The 15915-nt window shown below is 39.1% G+C and overlaps 1 protein-coding gene across 5 annotated transcripts in view; it reads right to left on the minus strand.

Moving 5' to 3' along the window:
- TMEM117 (transmembrane protein 117) overlaps window positions 1-15915 on the minus strand; it is a 492082-nt gene that overhangs the window by 56382 nt on the left and 419785 nt on the right. For all 5 annotated transcript variants that reach the window (XM_053557171.1, XM_053557168.1, XM_053557172.1 and 2 more), the window contains one exon: window positions 13832-13991. In XM_053557171.1, the coding sequence (XP_053413146.1) occupies window positions 13832-13991 (160 nt within the window). The remainder of the gene's footprint in view (window positions 1-13831; window positions 13992-15915) is intronic.

Below are 15915 nucleotides of genomic sequence, written 5' to 3' on the forward strand. Positions count from 1 at the left end.
CAAGCACTGCATCTCAATGAATCGCCAGGTCGGTGGCTTGGTCTAAGTTTAACCAATGTCTGTTGAATATTCTCTGTGTTTCAGGTATTGCACACAATTCTCACACCATTTTATCAAGACAGTTATATATATGCAAACAAATTCAATGGAACAGTGAAACAACTATAATGGAAATATCTAGAAACTGCCACAGATATATCAGAAATGAAGCACTGAAGTTTATCTGAGAGAGGCAGGTGAGGCTTCACAGAGAGGACAGCAATGAAGGTCAGGGCTGAAGGATGACTGGGGGCAGCCAAGTGTGCACCGTGGGGAGAGTGCCTTTCATTGCATATGCAAAAAAGCCTGCATCAGCAAAAAGGCATGCCCAGGTAGCCAACAAGCATTTCAGAATGAGCAGAGCATAAAACGAGACATGAATTGAGAAAGACCTCACAGGACAATGAGAGTCTCCTTGTGACAACAAAGGGTGGGGAGGGGAGCGAATGTGATGGTGAGGGCCAGCAGCTAGGCAGAGTCTAGATGATAAAATGCCTTGTATGGATGCAAAGGAATTTTCATTTGAAGAATTTTGAGGATCATATTTTTGGTTAAAAAAATTACTTTGGAGAAATTGGGTAGGACCAAAAGAATGGAAAGGATATTATGCTAACATAAGTGAAAGTTGATGGTAACTTGAACTAAGGTGTAGGTTATGAAGGTCTAAATGAGGGACAGATTCAAGAGTTATTTATCAGAAATAATGTATAGGCTTGTTGACAGACTGGAAGATAAGTAAGAAGGAGACGTCTTGGATTTATGGTTGTTTAGTGTTGGGCCTGAGTGACCGGATGGATCCAAGTTAGAGGGACTGATGAGAGATGAGTTTCAGACATGATGGATGTAGACATGCACATGAAACATACAGGTGATTATAGCTGGTTGGCAGGTGGATATCAAGGTCTAAAATGCAGCAGAAGCAGTAGGTGGAACTGCCTGGAAAACACAAACAAAAAAGCCAACTGGGATGAGAAGATAAGGGAGGCCAGGGTAGAATCACAGAAGATGCTGAGGGGGCAGTCAGAGAAAGGGATTTGAAAAACTGGATCTAAAAACAGACATATCATTTGGTTTTGAGCCAAGAAACTTAACATAAAACAATCCCAAATATTGAATTAAGCAGCAGTCATAATATAAAGCGAGTGCGCCCACCAGACCTTACTTCTGCACTCACTCATCACGTATAAGGACCCCCTGCTTTCGTACTGTGTCATCAGAATGTGCCTTGGCCCACCTGACCTTGTCCTTCTGACTCTTACCCAGAAGTCCATCTTAAATATAAAGCAAGGATGGTGCACAGAGGAAAACAATGCCAAAAGAATTGGAAAAATTTTAATTGAAATTTTCTTGGGAAGCTTAATGCAGGATTTAAGATTGCGTGTGACAAGAGCCAAACTTCTATTGAAATCCTCTCTGCCCCAAATTCTATTAGCTGTGGCAGTTGTCACCTCTACGCCTTCTCTCTTTATTTCCCCACAACTCGTTTCAACCTTCTGGATACTGCCTAGGCAGGAGCACCCATCCAGGCCCCCAGGCTGCTTCATTTCACATCCACATCCTCCACCCTGTTCATTAAAACAAAGCCTCTTCCTTGGCATCCACCCTCTTCAGAAGGTTCAGGAAGGGATGAGAGGCACTATAAATAACAGCTTTTCTTCCTTTTGTTCTTAGACACACTATTTTTGTGTATGAAGTTATTTTATTATAAAACTGAAAAATATATACCTTTTAGGTTGCATGCTATTTCTATACTTTAGATTTTATTCAAGTTGTCAAATAAATGTACGTAGCTATTGAAATCAGATGAAGATTCAATACATTATTATCATAACAGGCATAAATACCATTTCAGCACAGGGAGATAAATATATATATATATAAACACATATATTATATGTTATATATATAAAATAGATATAATGTATTTTCATCAAAAATTGGAAAAACTGTGTCAGGTACATAGTTTTATATTCTCAGCTTTTCACAATACGTGCCACAGAAATGATACAATTTTATAGGAGAAATGCAAGATTCTGAACAGTGCCTCAAATTTCACCAAATGCAATAAATTCAGAGCACTATTTGGCAATTTAGAATTTTCTTTTGGTTCTATTCCATACAGCCATTGGAATCAAAGCAACAGCAAACGTTCACTTATGCCAGTGTTATCTGAGAGTAGTGAGTTTTAGAGAAATCATGATTGGGCTAATTGAAAACTCATATTTCTAGACTAAATCCCCTAGTGATGCTTATCCTGCTAGATTCAAGAGAAAAACCCAAGAACCTGCATTTTTAAGCAGCACCCAGGTGATTCTAACACAGGTAACTATGGTCACGAGAAACAGCTATAATGCTGTAAATGACACCACTACACACTTAAGTTCTGGAGATCTGCTATCCAGAGAACCCATGCCTGTGTAAAGGTTCTGGTGTTTCTTATGATGAAGTAACAGTGAGACACATTCCCTTAGTATATTCTTCCAATTGAAGATTATGGCTACATGTGCTGTTTTTCAGACTCTAAACTCTTTATATATCATCACTTTATTAGATTATAATTTCCCTCAGCTAAAACAACCAAAGGAAATCTGAAAGATCAATTGGAATGCAAAGAATAATTCCAAAACTTTTTTTCAACCAAGTTAATTTTTTCTACCCAGATTATGTAACTTTGATATGCAAAAATTTCATACTTCAAGTTTTTTTTTTTTGATCACCATGAAAGTCCCATGACATGGGTCAGGAAAAATATTGTCAAAGATTCCTAGTAATGAATTAATGTAACCAAGGTCACGCTGCCACTGAGAAGTACAGCCCAGTCATTAGTCTACTGCTGGAGTGTCTCCATCATTCACTCAGCTTCCTGTCACCTGTCAATCTGCACACAGTATGTTATTTCGTTTGATATGCACAACAATACAACAAGATATGAAAAATGTATAGGCTCTGGAGTCAGAAAGAACTGTTTTTTTTAATCCTCATTCTGTTGAATCAAAACCCTATCTATGTGCCTTGGAAAATTCACATTTTTGTTCATTTGTAAAATTATAGACAATAATATCATTATAACAAGGTTTTGTAAGATTAAATGAAGTGAGATAGACCTAAGCATCTAGGGAAGTGCCCGGCACACAGTGAGTGCCCAGGGCATGCCAGCTTTGGGTTCTTCCCACCTGCTTCTCCCCCTCTGTCCCCGTCTTATTTGAGTCCAGTGGTGTTTTCACTGCACCCTTCTGACATTCTTAGTAGCTTGTTCCTCACTTGCAATATAAGGGTTCTCACTCTGGTCTCCTGGTGTTGGACCCCACCTTTAAACTAATTACGCTAGGCATTGAACCGCTTGTTAGACAACCTTTCCCAAGGCTTCTTTCATGTCCAACTTAGGGTAGTGGGTTGGGGGCTCAGAAGACTCAGCTTTTCCTCCAAGCTCTGCCACTGACTGATTTTATGACCTAAGCTAGTGACAGAACTTTCCTGGACTTCAACTATAAAATTCAAAATGTGAAAAAATGATCCTTGATGTTCCCCTCTTTTTCATTTCTTATTTTAGGCATGAGTTTCAAATGAACACTCTGAATTACAGGGAACTGTTGTGCTGGTTTCCATGATTTCTTGTTGCTTACAATTTTTTTTTTTCTAACTTGTTTCTTAGCTTTACCATCATATTTGTTTCCTTTTTTTTTTTAAACAGAGTCTCACTATGTCACCCTCGGTAGAGTGCTGTAGCATCACAGTTGACCTCACAGCTCCACCTCTTGGGCTTAAGCAATTCTCTTGCCTCAGCCTCCCAAGTAGCTGGAACTACAGGTACCCGCCACAACGCCCAGCTATTTTTTGTTGTTGTTGTTGCAGTTGTTTTAGCTGGTCCGGGTTGGGTTTGAACCCACTACGTTCCTGGTGCCGTAACCACTGTACTACAGGCGCCAATCCAGCTTTATCATCATTTCTTAAAAGTTCATGGAAATTTCCAGAAGTTCATACAAATACTTCATGACATTATCTATTAAAAGTATTACAAAGGATTGGTTCATCTGATCTGGGGGAAGGATATTTGAGATGCATGTCTGTCAAAAGGGCATAAGATTCGGACCTGAAGTACAGGTATCCCCTGTGTCTGGGGGCATAATGACATGGCTGAAAATGTCGACCTTCAACATTCCCTTTTTTATCACCTGCAAGTGGGACAGTGAGAAGTAGTGACAGCTAAACAGGACTTCCAGGGCCAGCCGGGAAACACATACAAAGATGGGACTGAGGAATAAGGCTGGACCATTTTTTCAAAGAGATGATCAGGCACTAATCATAGAAGAAAAAAAAAAAAACACCCATCAGAGAAATACAAAATTGAGTAGTTATATCTGGCTACCTCAGTGTGCCTTTGAAAAAAATTATTGTCCAGGCACAATAGTGTAGAATATCTTTCCAGCTTCTTAATCATATTCTACCTCTCTTTTAAAACATCATCTCAGGGACTGAAATATTTTACTTTAAATTGGGATAAAACGTGAATGTCTCTATTTTCCACTTATTTAACCAAATCGTATAATTCCTTCAAGCTCTACATTCTTCACACACTATACATGAAGACTCAAATGATCTCTTCTGGACCCAATCATCCTTTACACAACTTACTGCCTGTTTCAGAATGGTGATCTGTATTACGTGCCAGCCAGACTATTAGTTCCATTTTTCAAGTGAATGCTCCAGTACCCATGATTGAATCCTAAAAGATTTTGCCTGATAACCCCAGTGCCTCCAGCTCACCTGTTACCTTCTGCCAAATGTCCTGAATACTATGGGTCACCTGTCAGGATATCTCCTCTGGCCTCTCGTGCAGATGACCCCTTTGGCTGGACTCCTTCTGTGGCTTGGATGAAACTCACCAGTGCTAAGTCTTTCAGTTTGGAGACCAGACACTGTGACTGCTAAGAAACAGAATGGGCTTCCCCTCTATGATTATCTTTGAACGGTCTGGCTCTCCACTGGAGTAGCAGCGATAAGAGCAAAATCTTGACAGCAAGTAAAGTTGAGATTTAACCCCATAGACATATACCCTGAAGGGAGGAGGAATTTATGATCAATACAGGTATCACATAAATATAAGGCATTTAATCCATGTCACTACTTGAGACCTGTCGCACAAATCACCATTACGGTTTTTTGAAATAGGAAGTGTGACCTTTGGGTAATAAAAATGAAGATGTGAAACAAGTATGGACAGGAGTTTAAAATAGTTTGAAGAAGTTGCATAAAATATTCCCAAAGATCAATAACATGTTAAGTGCAGTTGACAGACATTTAAATAAACTTTTATTTCTAGGTAGCCAGCAAGTAAAACCATTTGAAATAACTTGTCCTGAAAATACATTTCAACTTGTCAAAGCACATGATCTTTAATTTAAATAGGTTTATGCTTGTTGCTCTTCCCTATGTTCTAAAATGATGGAATCCACTTTCTACGACTGCAAATTCAAAGAAGTGCCCTACAAAAGTCAGGTTGACGGGGTTTAAAAATAAAGTCTACCAAGAGTCATAATATCTATTTTTTTAACTAGTCAACCTACTTCTGAGAAATATGTATGAAACAGAAAACAAACGCATTTTAAATCTGTTACACAGTGAAATGTTTGCAGAATGCAATTTTCATCGTTATTTTTCCTGTGCATTAAGAATTGCTTTTCAGAAAATATCACTTCTCTCCAAGTGCCTTTTGACTGTACCAAAGAGTCCTTTTTAAAATATAATGGTGCAATTTATTCAGATTTTTATTTAGATATTTAATTACTATAAGATCCTATTTCAGTGAAAATGACCTAACGTAATATTATCGATTGCTCACTCTACTGTTGAGAAACATCTCACCTCTTGAAAAATCTTATGTTCTTTGGCTTTTGTTAAATAATGTTACGTTATTTCTTTCATTTATTCTTGCATTCAGAAAAATATTTATGGTAAAAGTATAATGCAGTAAATAGGCTATGGGAATGAAAACAACTGATAAAACATTTCCTGTCCTTAAGGAGCATCCATGTTACGGGGAGGTATGTGTGTACACAGGTAATATGCAGGTGTGTCGGTAAGTTACAAGAAAGAGAAGTTTGTAAAGATGTGTCAATAATATGGGAAACACCAAAACTTGATCCCTGTACCTTTCTTCTTTTTTATTTTTTTCATGCATCTGTAATTTGCATTTTTTTCCCCAGTAATGTCTATTGTTTTAATAATCTTCCACTGATTTCTATCTTTGCCTCAGTAACTTCTTTTGGTGTGCCAGTGCTAGGAATAATAGCCGAGGCTAGGATAGCTCAGGCTTCTTTCTGTTCCATGCAGGGAGATGAGATTACCTTTGCCTGGGACAGCAGCATGGCTGAAGAGCCAGTATGCTGCTGTGAATTCAAGATCTGAGGGCTGGGACAAGCCAGAAGTCTCTGCACACTTCTGTGGTGTTTTTATGGGACATTCTAGGGGTGAAGGACCTGTGAGTTTGATTCCAGAGGGTGGAGCCTTGTCTGGGAGGGATATGACCACATCCCTGTCTAGTGTGCATGTCCATAAAATGGTCGGTGTCACATGGTGGCAGCACAATGGGGAGAAGGAATCTGACCTCAGAACTCCTCCTCTCAGAAAGCTTAGTCCCCTCTGACAGCAGGAGGTGATGTGGAATCACTACACAACTTGTGGTGTGACAGCCTGTGGGCAGGAGACCTCAGCCTAGGGGGCCGACAGGAGTGTATGCCCAGTTAGTTTTTCTAATTTTTTGTAGAGATGGGTTCTTGCTATGTTCATGTTGGTCTTAAACTCTCTCTCTCTCTCTCTTTTTTTTTTTGAGATAGAGTCTCACTTGGTCACCCTTGGTACAGTGACATGGCGTCTTAGCTCACAGCAACCTCAAACTCATGGGTTCAAGTGATCCTCTTGCCTCAGCCTCCCAAGTAGCTGGGCTTACAGGCGCCTGCCACAATAGCCGGCTGTTACGTTTCTTCTTTTTAAAAGACTTTCCCATAGATGACTTCTCTCAATCAACATACAGTTTTTCAAGACACAAAATGTTTATCAACAGGAGAATGAACCATTGCTTATATTACATGAGGTCATTTTCCCTGATGTATGATCTTATAGTCGTAAGACTACTTAGATTTATGTACAACATAAATACAGATCCACACACATGTATATATGCATACAGGCACACATAAATATCTTTGGAGAAATAGTTATATTTCTGCTGGTTCTATCAACTACTTTCCAATTCTCTTTTAATTATTTCTTAAATTTTGTCTTATTTTTAATGGAAAAATAATAATTATATGTATTTGTAGAGTATAATGTGATAGTATGATAGATGTACACATGGTGGGATGATTATAATCATGGTAATTACCATAAGCATTTCCTGAGATACTTATTCTTTTGTGGTTAGACACTTTAAACCTACTCTTTTAGTAATTTTGAAATACATACTACATTATTATTAACTATAGTTGCCATGCTGTGCAGTAGACTGAAATCTACTCTTCCCGTCTCACTGCAACTCTGTATCCTGTGACTAACTTCTCTCTCCCCACCCCCAGTTTCCACTCTTGGACGTCCTGCCACAACAGCAGCTCCATTTGCCGAAATCCGGACTCCTCACATTTCTTTCTCAATGTACACATCTCCTCACATTTCTTGGCTTTAGCCAATAGCTCCACCGTTATTTCAATGTATTGCTTGAAACCTTGTCGTAGACCCTTTAGTTACCAAGCATTTAAAGCTGGGTACTGGCAGTCCCCAGATTAGGAATGAGGTTGGTTCTGTGGGTTTGTTCTTTGAATTTGGATGTAAGCTGGAACAGGTATAGTCACCTATTACCTGAAAATAGCCTCCGTTTGTGTGAGCCATACATCAGATGGACGTTTGTAACTTGAGGACTGCCTGTATTGTAGTGCAGGGATCCTGTAAGGCGCTGTACGAGGTGATGACTGTATTAATATAAAAGTAACACATGACTCTCCCTTCAAGGAGCTTGCAAAATGGCAAGGCAAACAATCCCCACTACTGATGCTGTTACAGCCATCGTCAGTAACTCTCCCTTCACTGCAACATGCATAAACAAGGCCTGTATTTCTATTTTCAAATGCTGTATTTCTTGTGTTTATGTCTACTGCCACCACCCTAGTCAGGTCCTAAAATGTCCACATTTACCATGAAAATAAGACTCCCTCCTAGCATCCCTCTTACATAATTTTTCAACCTTTGAAGTAAAACTTCTAAAATAACCATTAGTTTCTAGCACTGTGGCTTAGAACTCTAATGGGCTCAACATTCTTCTTAGGATAAACTCTAAAGAGTTCTGAGAGCTCTTCAAGCTCGTCTATGTGTAATACAGCTTTTGTCTACTTCTGTCACCTTAGATGGTATTAAACTCACCTGCAACCACGTTAGCACCTCACTCACTGTTGAGTACAGTGAACATTTTGGTAGTATGTGTCAGCCACAGTTCCATGCAATTCCAAGCCATAACCAACCCTGTGAGGTAGATCCCGTTATTAGCCCAAGTTAATTATGTCATTAATATCAAAGTCACACAGCTGGTAAGTTGCAGAGTTAGGATCTGAACCTTGAGATCCTGATTCCAGAGTCTTCCATTAGTCTTAACCACTTTGCTTTACAATCCAGATGTCAGCTAGGTAACTCGCCATCATTGGCTTGGGGCTTTGCTAATGGCAAAGCTTGTGAAGTACACAGTCTTTTCACAGACATCTGCAAATTCATAGAAAGATAACTTCTCAGCTTCCTTTGCCTCCTGAGCACTTGTTCAGCAGATGCTATCTTGGTGCTAGATTACATCTATCCACCCCCAAAATTCATCAGTTTCTAATCATCCCCAACACCAATCGTCCAGAGTCCAGTGATCCAAATCATCCCTGAGAGATGAAGAATAGTTGCAAGTTCACAGTGGACACAACTCCCTCAGTCTCTGTGGTCATGGTCACTGCCTAATCCTGCCCATGACCCCAGCCTCAGCCCACACACACTGGTGAATTTGAGGCTTCTCAGCTCTTCTTCACCTATACCCATCTTTTTCTTTTGCCAGGGCCAGGTTTGAACCCACCACCTCCGGTATATGGGGCCAGTGCCCTCCTCCTTTGAGGCACCGGTGCTGCCCACATCTATACCTATCTTTCTGGCTCCTCATACCTCTTTTTCTTTTTACCCTCCTCTTCCTCCTCCTCCCCCTTCTTTTTCTTTCTTTCCCCTTTTACCTTCTCCCTTACTGTTTTTTTTTTTTTTTTTTAAGTACAGAATGTTCTTTTTCTTATGAAGAGAAACTTCTTTTATTCTAATACTTCCAGATCCTGGGAGGATGGGGGAGATGAATTTAGAAGGTGGCAAAGGTGAGGGTGTCCACTTTTCACCTGAAGAATTCTTCTAAATGAAGTCAGTCTTCCTGAAAATTTTCTACTTTTCCTACTCATATTTCCCTTATTAAATTTTAAATTCTTCTATGCAACTACAAACTGTGTCCACTGATCTTTGAAGGCCTTTTCTACTTTCCTCTGTCCCCAGCACTGGATGCGCACAGGGAATGAACTGACACATGTTTCCTGAACTTACTGGACCAAACCTACTCCTGGCTGGAAAGACGTGCTTGTTCACAGTTGCATGTTGTCAAAGTCTACTGCCCCTCTGGTCTCACCTGTTCCTTGAAGCCCTCCCCTCTGCTGCCCTTTACATTCATCTCTTTCTTTTGTGAACTCACATGACTCCCTTTTTTCTTCGCTTACTCGACAGCACATATTTTCATCTTTTATATGACTTGAGTAAGTCTTTTCCTTAACCTAACAAAGAAGGTAGGTTGTTGAGAGCAAATCAAATGTGCATTCAATGAAATAAAGGCAGAATTACAAATATGAAATAGAATCTGAGATAAGATTTTCCTCACAGGGAAGTTTTCTTTGCAGCTTACTTCTCACGCCCTGTAGTATGTACGATTTGTATGCGTCATGGCATCTGTGTGTGTCTTAGTCCTGGTGACTTTGCTAAAACTGCAGAAAAATGTGATACACAAGTAGTTTAAACAATAAATTCAGAGAAATCCTATCTCATGGATATTCATTAAAGTGAAGAATTATACTTTCTCTAAAATTATTCAGAATTGGCCTATTAATTTTCTTAAAAATAAAATATTTGCAGAGAGTACCAAATTCTGATGGTTTCACTTATTTTTTTTAGCCAAATAATTATAATATCTTTATATAGTATAAGTGGAATTTTCCTACATTAGAAAAGACCAGGGTCAATTGCTTTGAAATCACTTAAGTAATTCTACCAAGGACAAGATTTTTAGTCAAACTATTCCTTTCATTTCCATTAATTTTACTATTTCTTTAATTTTCTTTCATCTGAAATATGTGAATATGAGGTAGATTAGACTACAGTTTAACTGATTATGGACGTGTTAGAACATTTGTATTATATGACTTCAAATGTCTTGGCTACACCAGAGGCTCTGTCCTTAAATTCACTCTTTTTTTTTTTTTTTTGTAGAGACAGAGTCTCACTGTACCGCCCTTGAGTAGAGTGCCATGATGTCACAGCTCACAGCAACCTCTAACTCTTGGGCTTCCGCGATTCTCTTGCCTCAGCCTCCCCAGCAGCTGGGACTACAGGTGCCCGCCGCAACGCCCGGCTATTTTTTGGTTGCAGTTTGGCCGGGGCTGGGTTTGAACCCGCCACCCTCGGCATATGGAGACAGCGCCCTACTCACTGAGCCACAGGCGCCGTCCTTTAAGTTCTAGTTCAGAACATCTACATGATGCTGACAAACTGGGATGCAGTTGACCCGAGACTCAGTCTTGAACTGGCATGTCTTTATCCCCACCAAGCAATTATTACAATGGGCCTAGTCCTGCTCCTGGAAGGCTATTTGCTAAGGAAGCTCCCGGGCTATGAGGAGTTGTCAGGAAACACAACTTGCTAATATGCAGTTATGTAGAGGATGCTACGGGAGGCCCAGGGAGGAAACTGTCACATGGTTTTAATGAACGAGTGGTTGAAGTGGTCTTCAATGGTTGTATCTAGATGAGTAGAGCAGGAAAGACCAAATTTGAACAGGAATAGGAGGACATCCTGGGAATAAGTAAGCTGTGGGCAAAGGTCAAGCAGCAAGCCTTTTATTCTAGGAGAAAACAGAGCCAGGGCCAGACTGTGACAGGCACTCAGAGAGCTCCTGGAGGCTAGGCTTTCCTCTGGGATAAGGAGGAGCCACTGACAATGTGTGGGGCTGAGAAGTGAAGTGTATGCAATATGGCACTTCCAACTAGAGGGTATGAGGATAAACTTCATGGGGCATATGGTACATGGGGACGTCTAGAGGCAGAAGATCCATAGGAGATTACAATAGTACAGAGGGGAGTCAGGACTGGAATGGTAGTAAAGAATTGAACAGGAAGGCTTAGGATACAAGCGTCACTGAGAAAGATGGATCCACAGCTCTGGCTGGTGACTTAGTGTTAGGGTGTAGAGAACAGAAGGAGTTAAAAAACCTATCTTTCAGGGAACATTTTGTAGTCTTCTTTATGTGATATTAGACACCCATTCATTTGACTTTCGAAGCCCAATGTCTCCTCCCTGCTTTAGGAATCCTCTGCTCCAAAAGGCTGCCACACTAAGCCAGCCAGTTGAGTAACAGATGCATGTCAATCTCGACCTTGCTATCCCCTCCCCGGGGATGTGGAATCAGGCCTGACAGCCAGAGTGTGGTCACCCATTGAGGTGTTGGCAGTGGCCATTTTCTTCCATATGTACTAGAAAATTGAAAAGACTTCTTTGGAAGAAAAAAGAAAAAAGGTGATTGATGGAGAAGGCTAGGTCTGAGTTCCTTGTTACACTTTGGTCCCTCCCTGCTCTCACATGTCTCTAGGTACAAGTGATCCCTCCTCCTGCATGGGCAGGACACCCCTACAATGCCACAACACATGCCCCTTTGATTACATTGTGATCCATAGCCAAAATGCTGCAAACTGATATATTTCCCAGTATAAATTCTCCATCTTCAGTCAAGTGGTGCTTTAGCTACTCTCTGAGCATTTCAGCACTTTACTGAAATTTTACATTTATATATATTTTTTTCTCTAGAACGTCTTTCCCTTTCCAGTCCTGCTGACACTGCCCATGTAAATCCTGACTCTTCTTCCTTTTTTCCATCTTCATTAAGTACTTTTTGAGCTAATCCATAATGTCTATAAATTACAATGTTATATTTTCCTACTTGAAGTCTCAGATTCGTATGAAGTTATTCGAAGACTACTTATAATTTACATAAATAGAAGTCTGAGGATGGTAACAGGATATTGGGAAATTTATGCTCTCATGTATGTAATTTGAGAAAATTCAAAGAGAGAATAGCCTACTTGGCTACCAGCACTTTTGACTTTAAGATGGGTTCAGAGAGCTACCAATAAGCTATTTGGCGAAAGTGAACATTTTACATTAGGAACTACATTAAAATGTGGAAGAAGATAAAAATGGCCTTTATAAAAGTAATACGTGATTCATTATTTCATAAGTGCTAAAAATTCAATTTTGTAGATATTCATAGAAGGCCCTATATTTAATGAGAGACAGAATTGGACTTTATCTGGGTTCAAAATCCAAGGCTTTTTACATTGTGCTACACTTCCTCTCAGGAACCAAAAAGAAATTCATCAATATTTAGAAGAGAAACAAATACTCAATCTAAAGTTTTCAAACAATTTTTAAAAACTATAATGTATTTTCAAATATCATTCATTAAAACAGTAATATATTCTGAGAACCATCTTCAACCTAATGCCCAGTATATATTATTTAACAAATTAAAAAAATACCCAATGAATAAACTACTATTTTCTTTTGAAACAACATGGGACATCTCTCCCCAAAGCCTCTCTTTGCCTCTAGAAATGAGAAAAGCAATATACTATCCTATGAAATCTCACATAAATTCTGAATACAATGGAGTCTTCTTTCCCTTGAGCAATGGTAGCCCTTGTTCTGGTGACTTATAATGCCTCGGGAGGAGAAAAACCAAAATTGCCTTATGAAAGCAGTAAGAAAATGTCTTACAAATGGATGGACATTTAATGACCAAGATAAAGTGCCAAGTAATAGCTAATATCTCTTTCTTGTCCCTTACAAATCATATTCCTAAAGCCCCCAACATTCGCACTGGAAGATTACTTAAATAACACTGGTTAGCACAATGCTATTGTAGAAAAAAAAATCTGTTGCTAAGCAGGGCAGAAACATTGTTTACATGAAAATGGAATGATCTCTGGTGAATACTGAAAGAAAGTGATAATTTCCATAAGCAAAAAGAGCATTTTTACATCACTCCATTTCAACTGCTATAAAACCCCAGTTGCTTTGACAATTGCCTTCCCCTGCTTTGCTGGCTGTATATCATCCGCGTGTCTGCAGCTTTCCACTGACTAAATGACAGGGTTTTGTTTTTTTTTTTTGTGTCCCCCCCACCCCCAACTCTGCCCCACTCTGCCGAAGCCTTGGTGGAAATATCAACATGCTGTATTGATAGGGTCTGCCCTGCAATGTCCATAAAATAAATTTTTGATGCCTTTCCTATAAAAGTGCAATTGCCTTTTCCTCTCAGTATAATCACTGTAAATATAAACAGAGAAGGGCGAGTTAATAGCAATCGTAAACTATGTACTCTTCTGGCTTCACGGACACGTGGACACGTGCTGTACAGTGTCTGTTACACTGAGAACAGTGCACAGGGCGGCCTCAGGAAGAGGAGGGAGACACTCACCTGCATCACAATCAGGAGGTCAAAGACCAAGATGAAAGAGGCGAGGAATGCTCTGGAAACTTCATCACTGGGCAAAAATCCCCGATTCAGCTTGTCCCAGCTGATCCAGTCCGTTGTAATGACAAGTACGACCACTGACGACAGAGTAAAGAGGACCGTCCTTTTAGGAAACACATCAAATTTTAATGAGTAAAGGACTTGAAAGCACCTTGATGAGTCTCAACTCTGAGACAATCTATACAACCTGTATTTATGTTCAGCCATGTAAAGGGAGCTGTGTTCTAATTTTGTAAATTATCTTGTCCTTTCACTTTTACTAATTGATCTTATTTTTAAAAAACATTATCAACATTGACCAAGTACATCTTCCTTTTTGGTCTAATTATATCAGAATCCCATAAACTTGCTGTCACCTTTTCTTAGAAGATATTTCCTACCTTCATCTCTCCCTCATGATTCCAAACCTCTGTTCCTAGTTCTCTTTATTCTCAGCAAGAGACCGTACCTCTTTTTTCATAAGGAAAAAAAAAATTTAGACACGAGGAAAAATGTTTTACCCCTTCGGCACCAAATCTAGAAATCTAACTGTGTACATACCCATTGTTTTCTCCCTTGACTTCTCCCTTCCACTCTGATAAATAGAAACAGTGACCCTGCCCCTCTCCAAGGCCACTTCCTCTATTTGTTCCTGATTCACCCTTTGTCTCCTCAATAGTTTCTTCTTCTTTTTCAGAAGAAGAAATTTCCACTAGCCTAAAAACAAACTCAGAGGCAATTCTTTTTATTTATTTATTTATTTATTTATTTATTTATTTATTTTTAATTAAATCATAGCTGTGTACATTGATGTGATCATGGGGCACCATACACTAGTTTCATAGAGCATTTGACACATTTTCATCACACTGGTTAACAGCCTTCCTGGCATTTTCTTAGTTATTGTGCTAAGACATTTACATTCCACATTTACTAAGTTTCACATATACCCTTATAAGATGCACTGCACGTGTAATCCCACCAATCACCCTCCCTCTGCCCACCTCCCCCCTCCCTCCCCTCCCTGTCCCCTTTCCCCCTATTCTTAGGTTGTAACTGGGTTATAGCTTTCATGTGAAAACCCTAAATTAGTTTCATAGTAGGGCTGAGTACATTGGATACTTTTTCTTCCATTCTTGGGATACTTTACTAAGAAGAATATGCTCCAGGTCCATCCATGTAAACATGAAAGAGGCAAAGTCTCCATCTTTCTTTAAGGCTGCATAATATTCCATGGTGTACATATACCACAATTTATTAATCCATTCGTGGATCGATGGGCACTTGGGCTTATTCCATGACTTAGCAATTATGAATAGGGCTGCAATAAACATTCTGGTACAAATATCTTTGTTGTGATGTGATTTTTGGTCTTCTGGGTATATGCCTAGTAGAGGAATTATAGGATTGAATGGCAGATCTATTACCATTCTTATAGTGAATTCTGATATATAGAGAATACTTTTAAATTATAGTTTTTCATAATTTTGACTTTCATTTTGGCTAATACAACTTAATAAAATGCATATTTGTGTAAACATCTAATTCTATTAAGACATTGAAATTTTAAAGCATATATAATACCAACTGTAATCATTTGTGAATCAAATTTAGCATTTTTTTCCTCCCCGAAAAATGTCTCAGTTAAACACGATAGAGGAATGCTTACCTTGCAAAAACAAACAAACAAAAAAAACAGAGAGAGAGAGAAAGAAAGAAAGAGAGAGAGAGAGAGAAGGAAGGAAGGAAGGAAGGAAGGAAGGAAGGAAGGAAGGAAGGAAAGCCTGCCTAATGGCTTCCACGGTCATCCTTTAAAACTTTTAAATTAAAGAATGAATATGAATGGTCAAATGTTTTTTGTTTTTATTATGTAATTCTATTTTGTTATGGAACAAAATGATTCTATGTGGTTTTTCAAACTGAATTACAATAAAGTTTGCACATCAAAAAAAAAAGAGGACCGTCCTACAAGAAATAACGCTTATTAAAGAACATTAGACATAATAATACAGACACTGGAGAGTGCGTGCTATCTGTGCTATAGTAAA

Source organism: Nycticebus coucang, chromosome 12, assembly GCF_027406575.1.
Source record: "Nycticebus coucang isolate mNycCou1 chromosome 12, mNycCou1.pri, whole genome shotgun sequence".
Classification (NCBI taxonomy): Eukaryota; Metazoa; Chordata; class Mammalia; order Primates; family Lorisidae; genus Nycticebus; species Nycticebus coucang.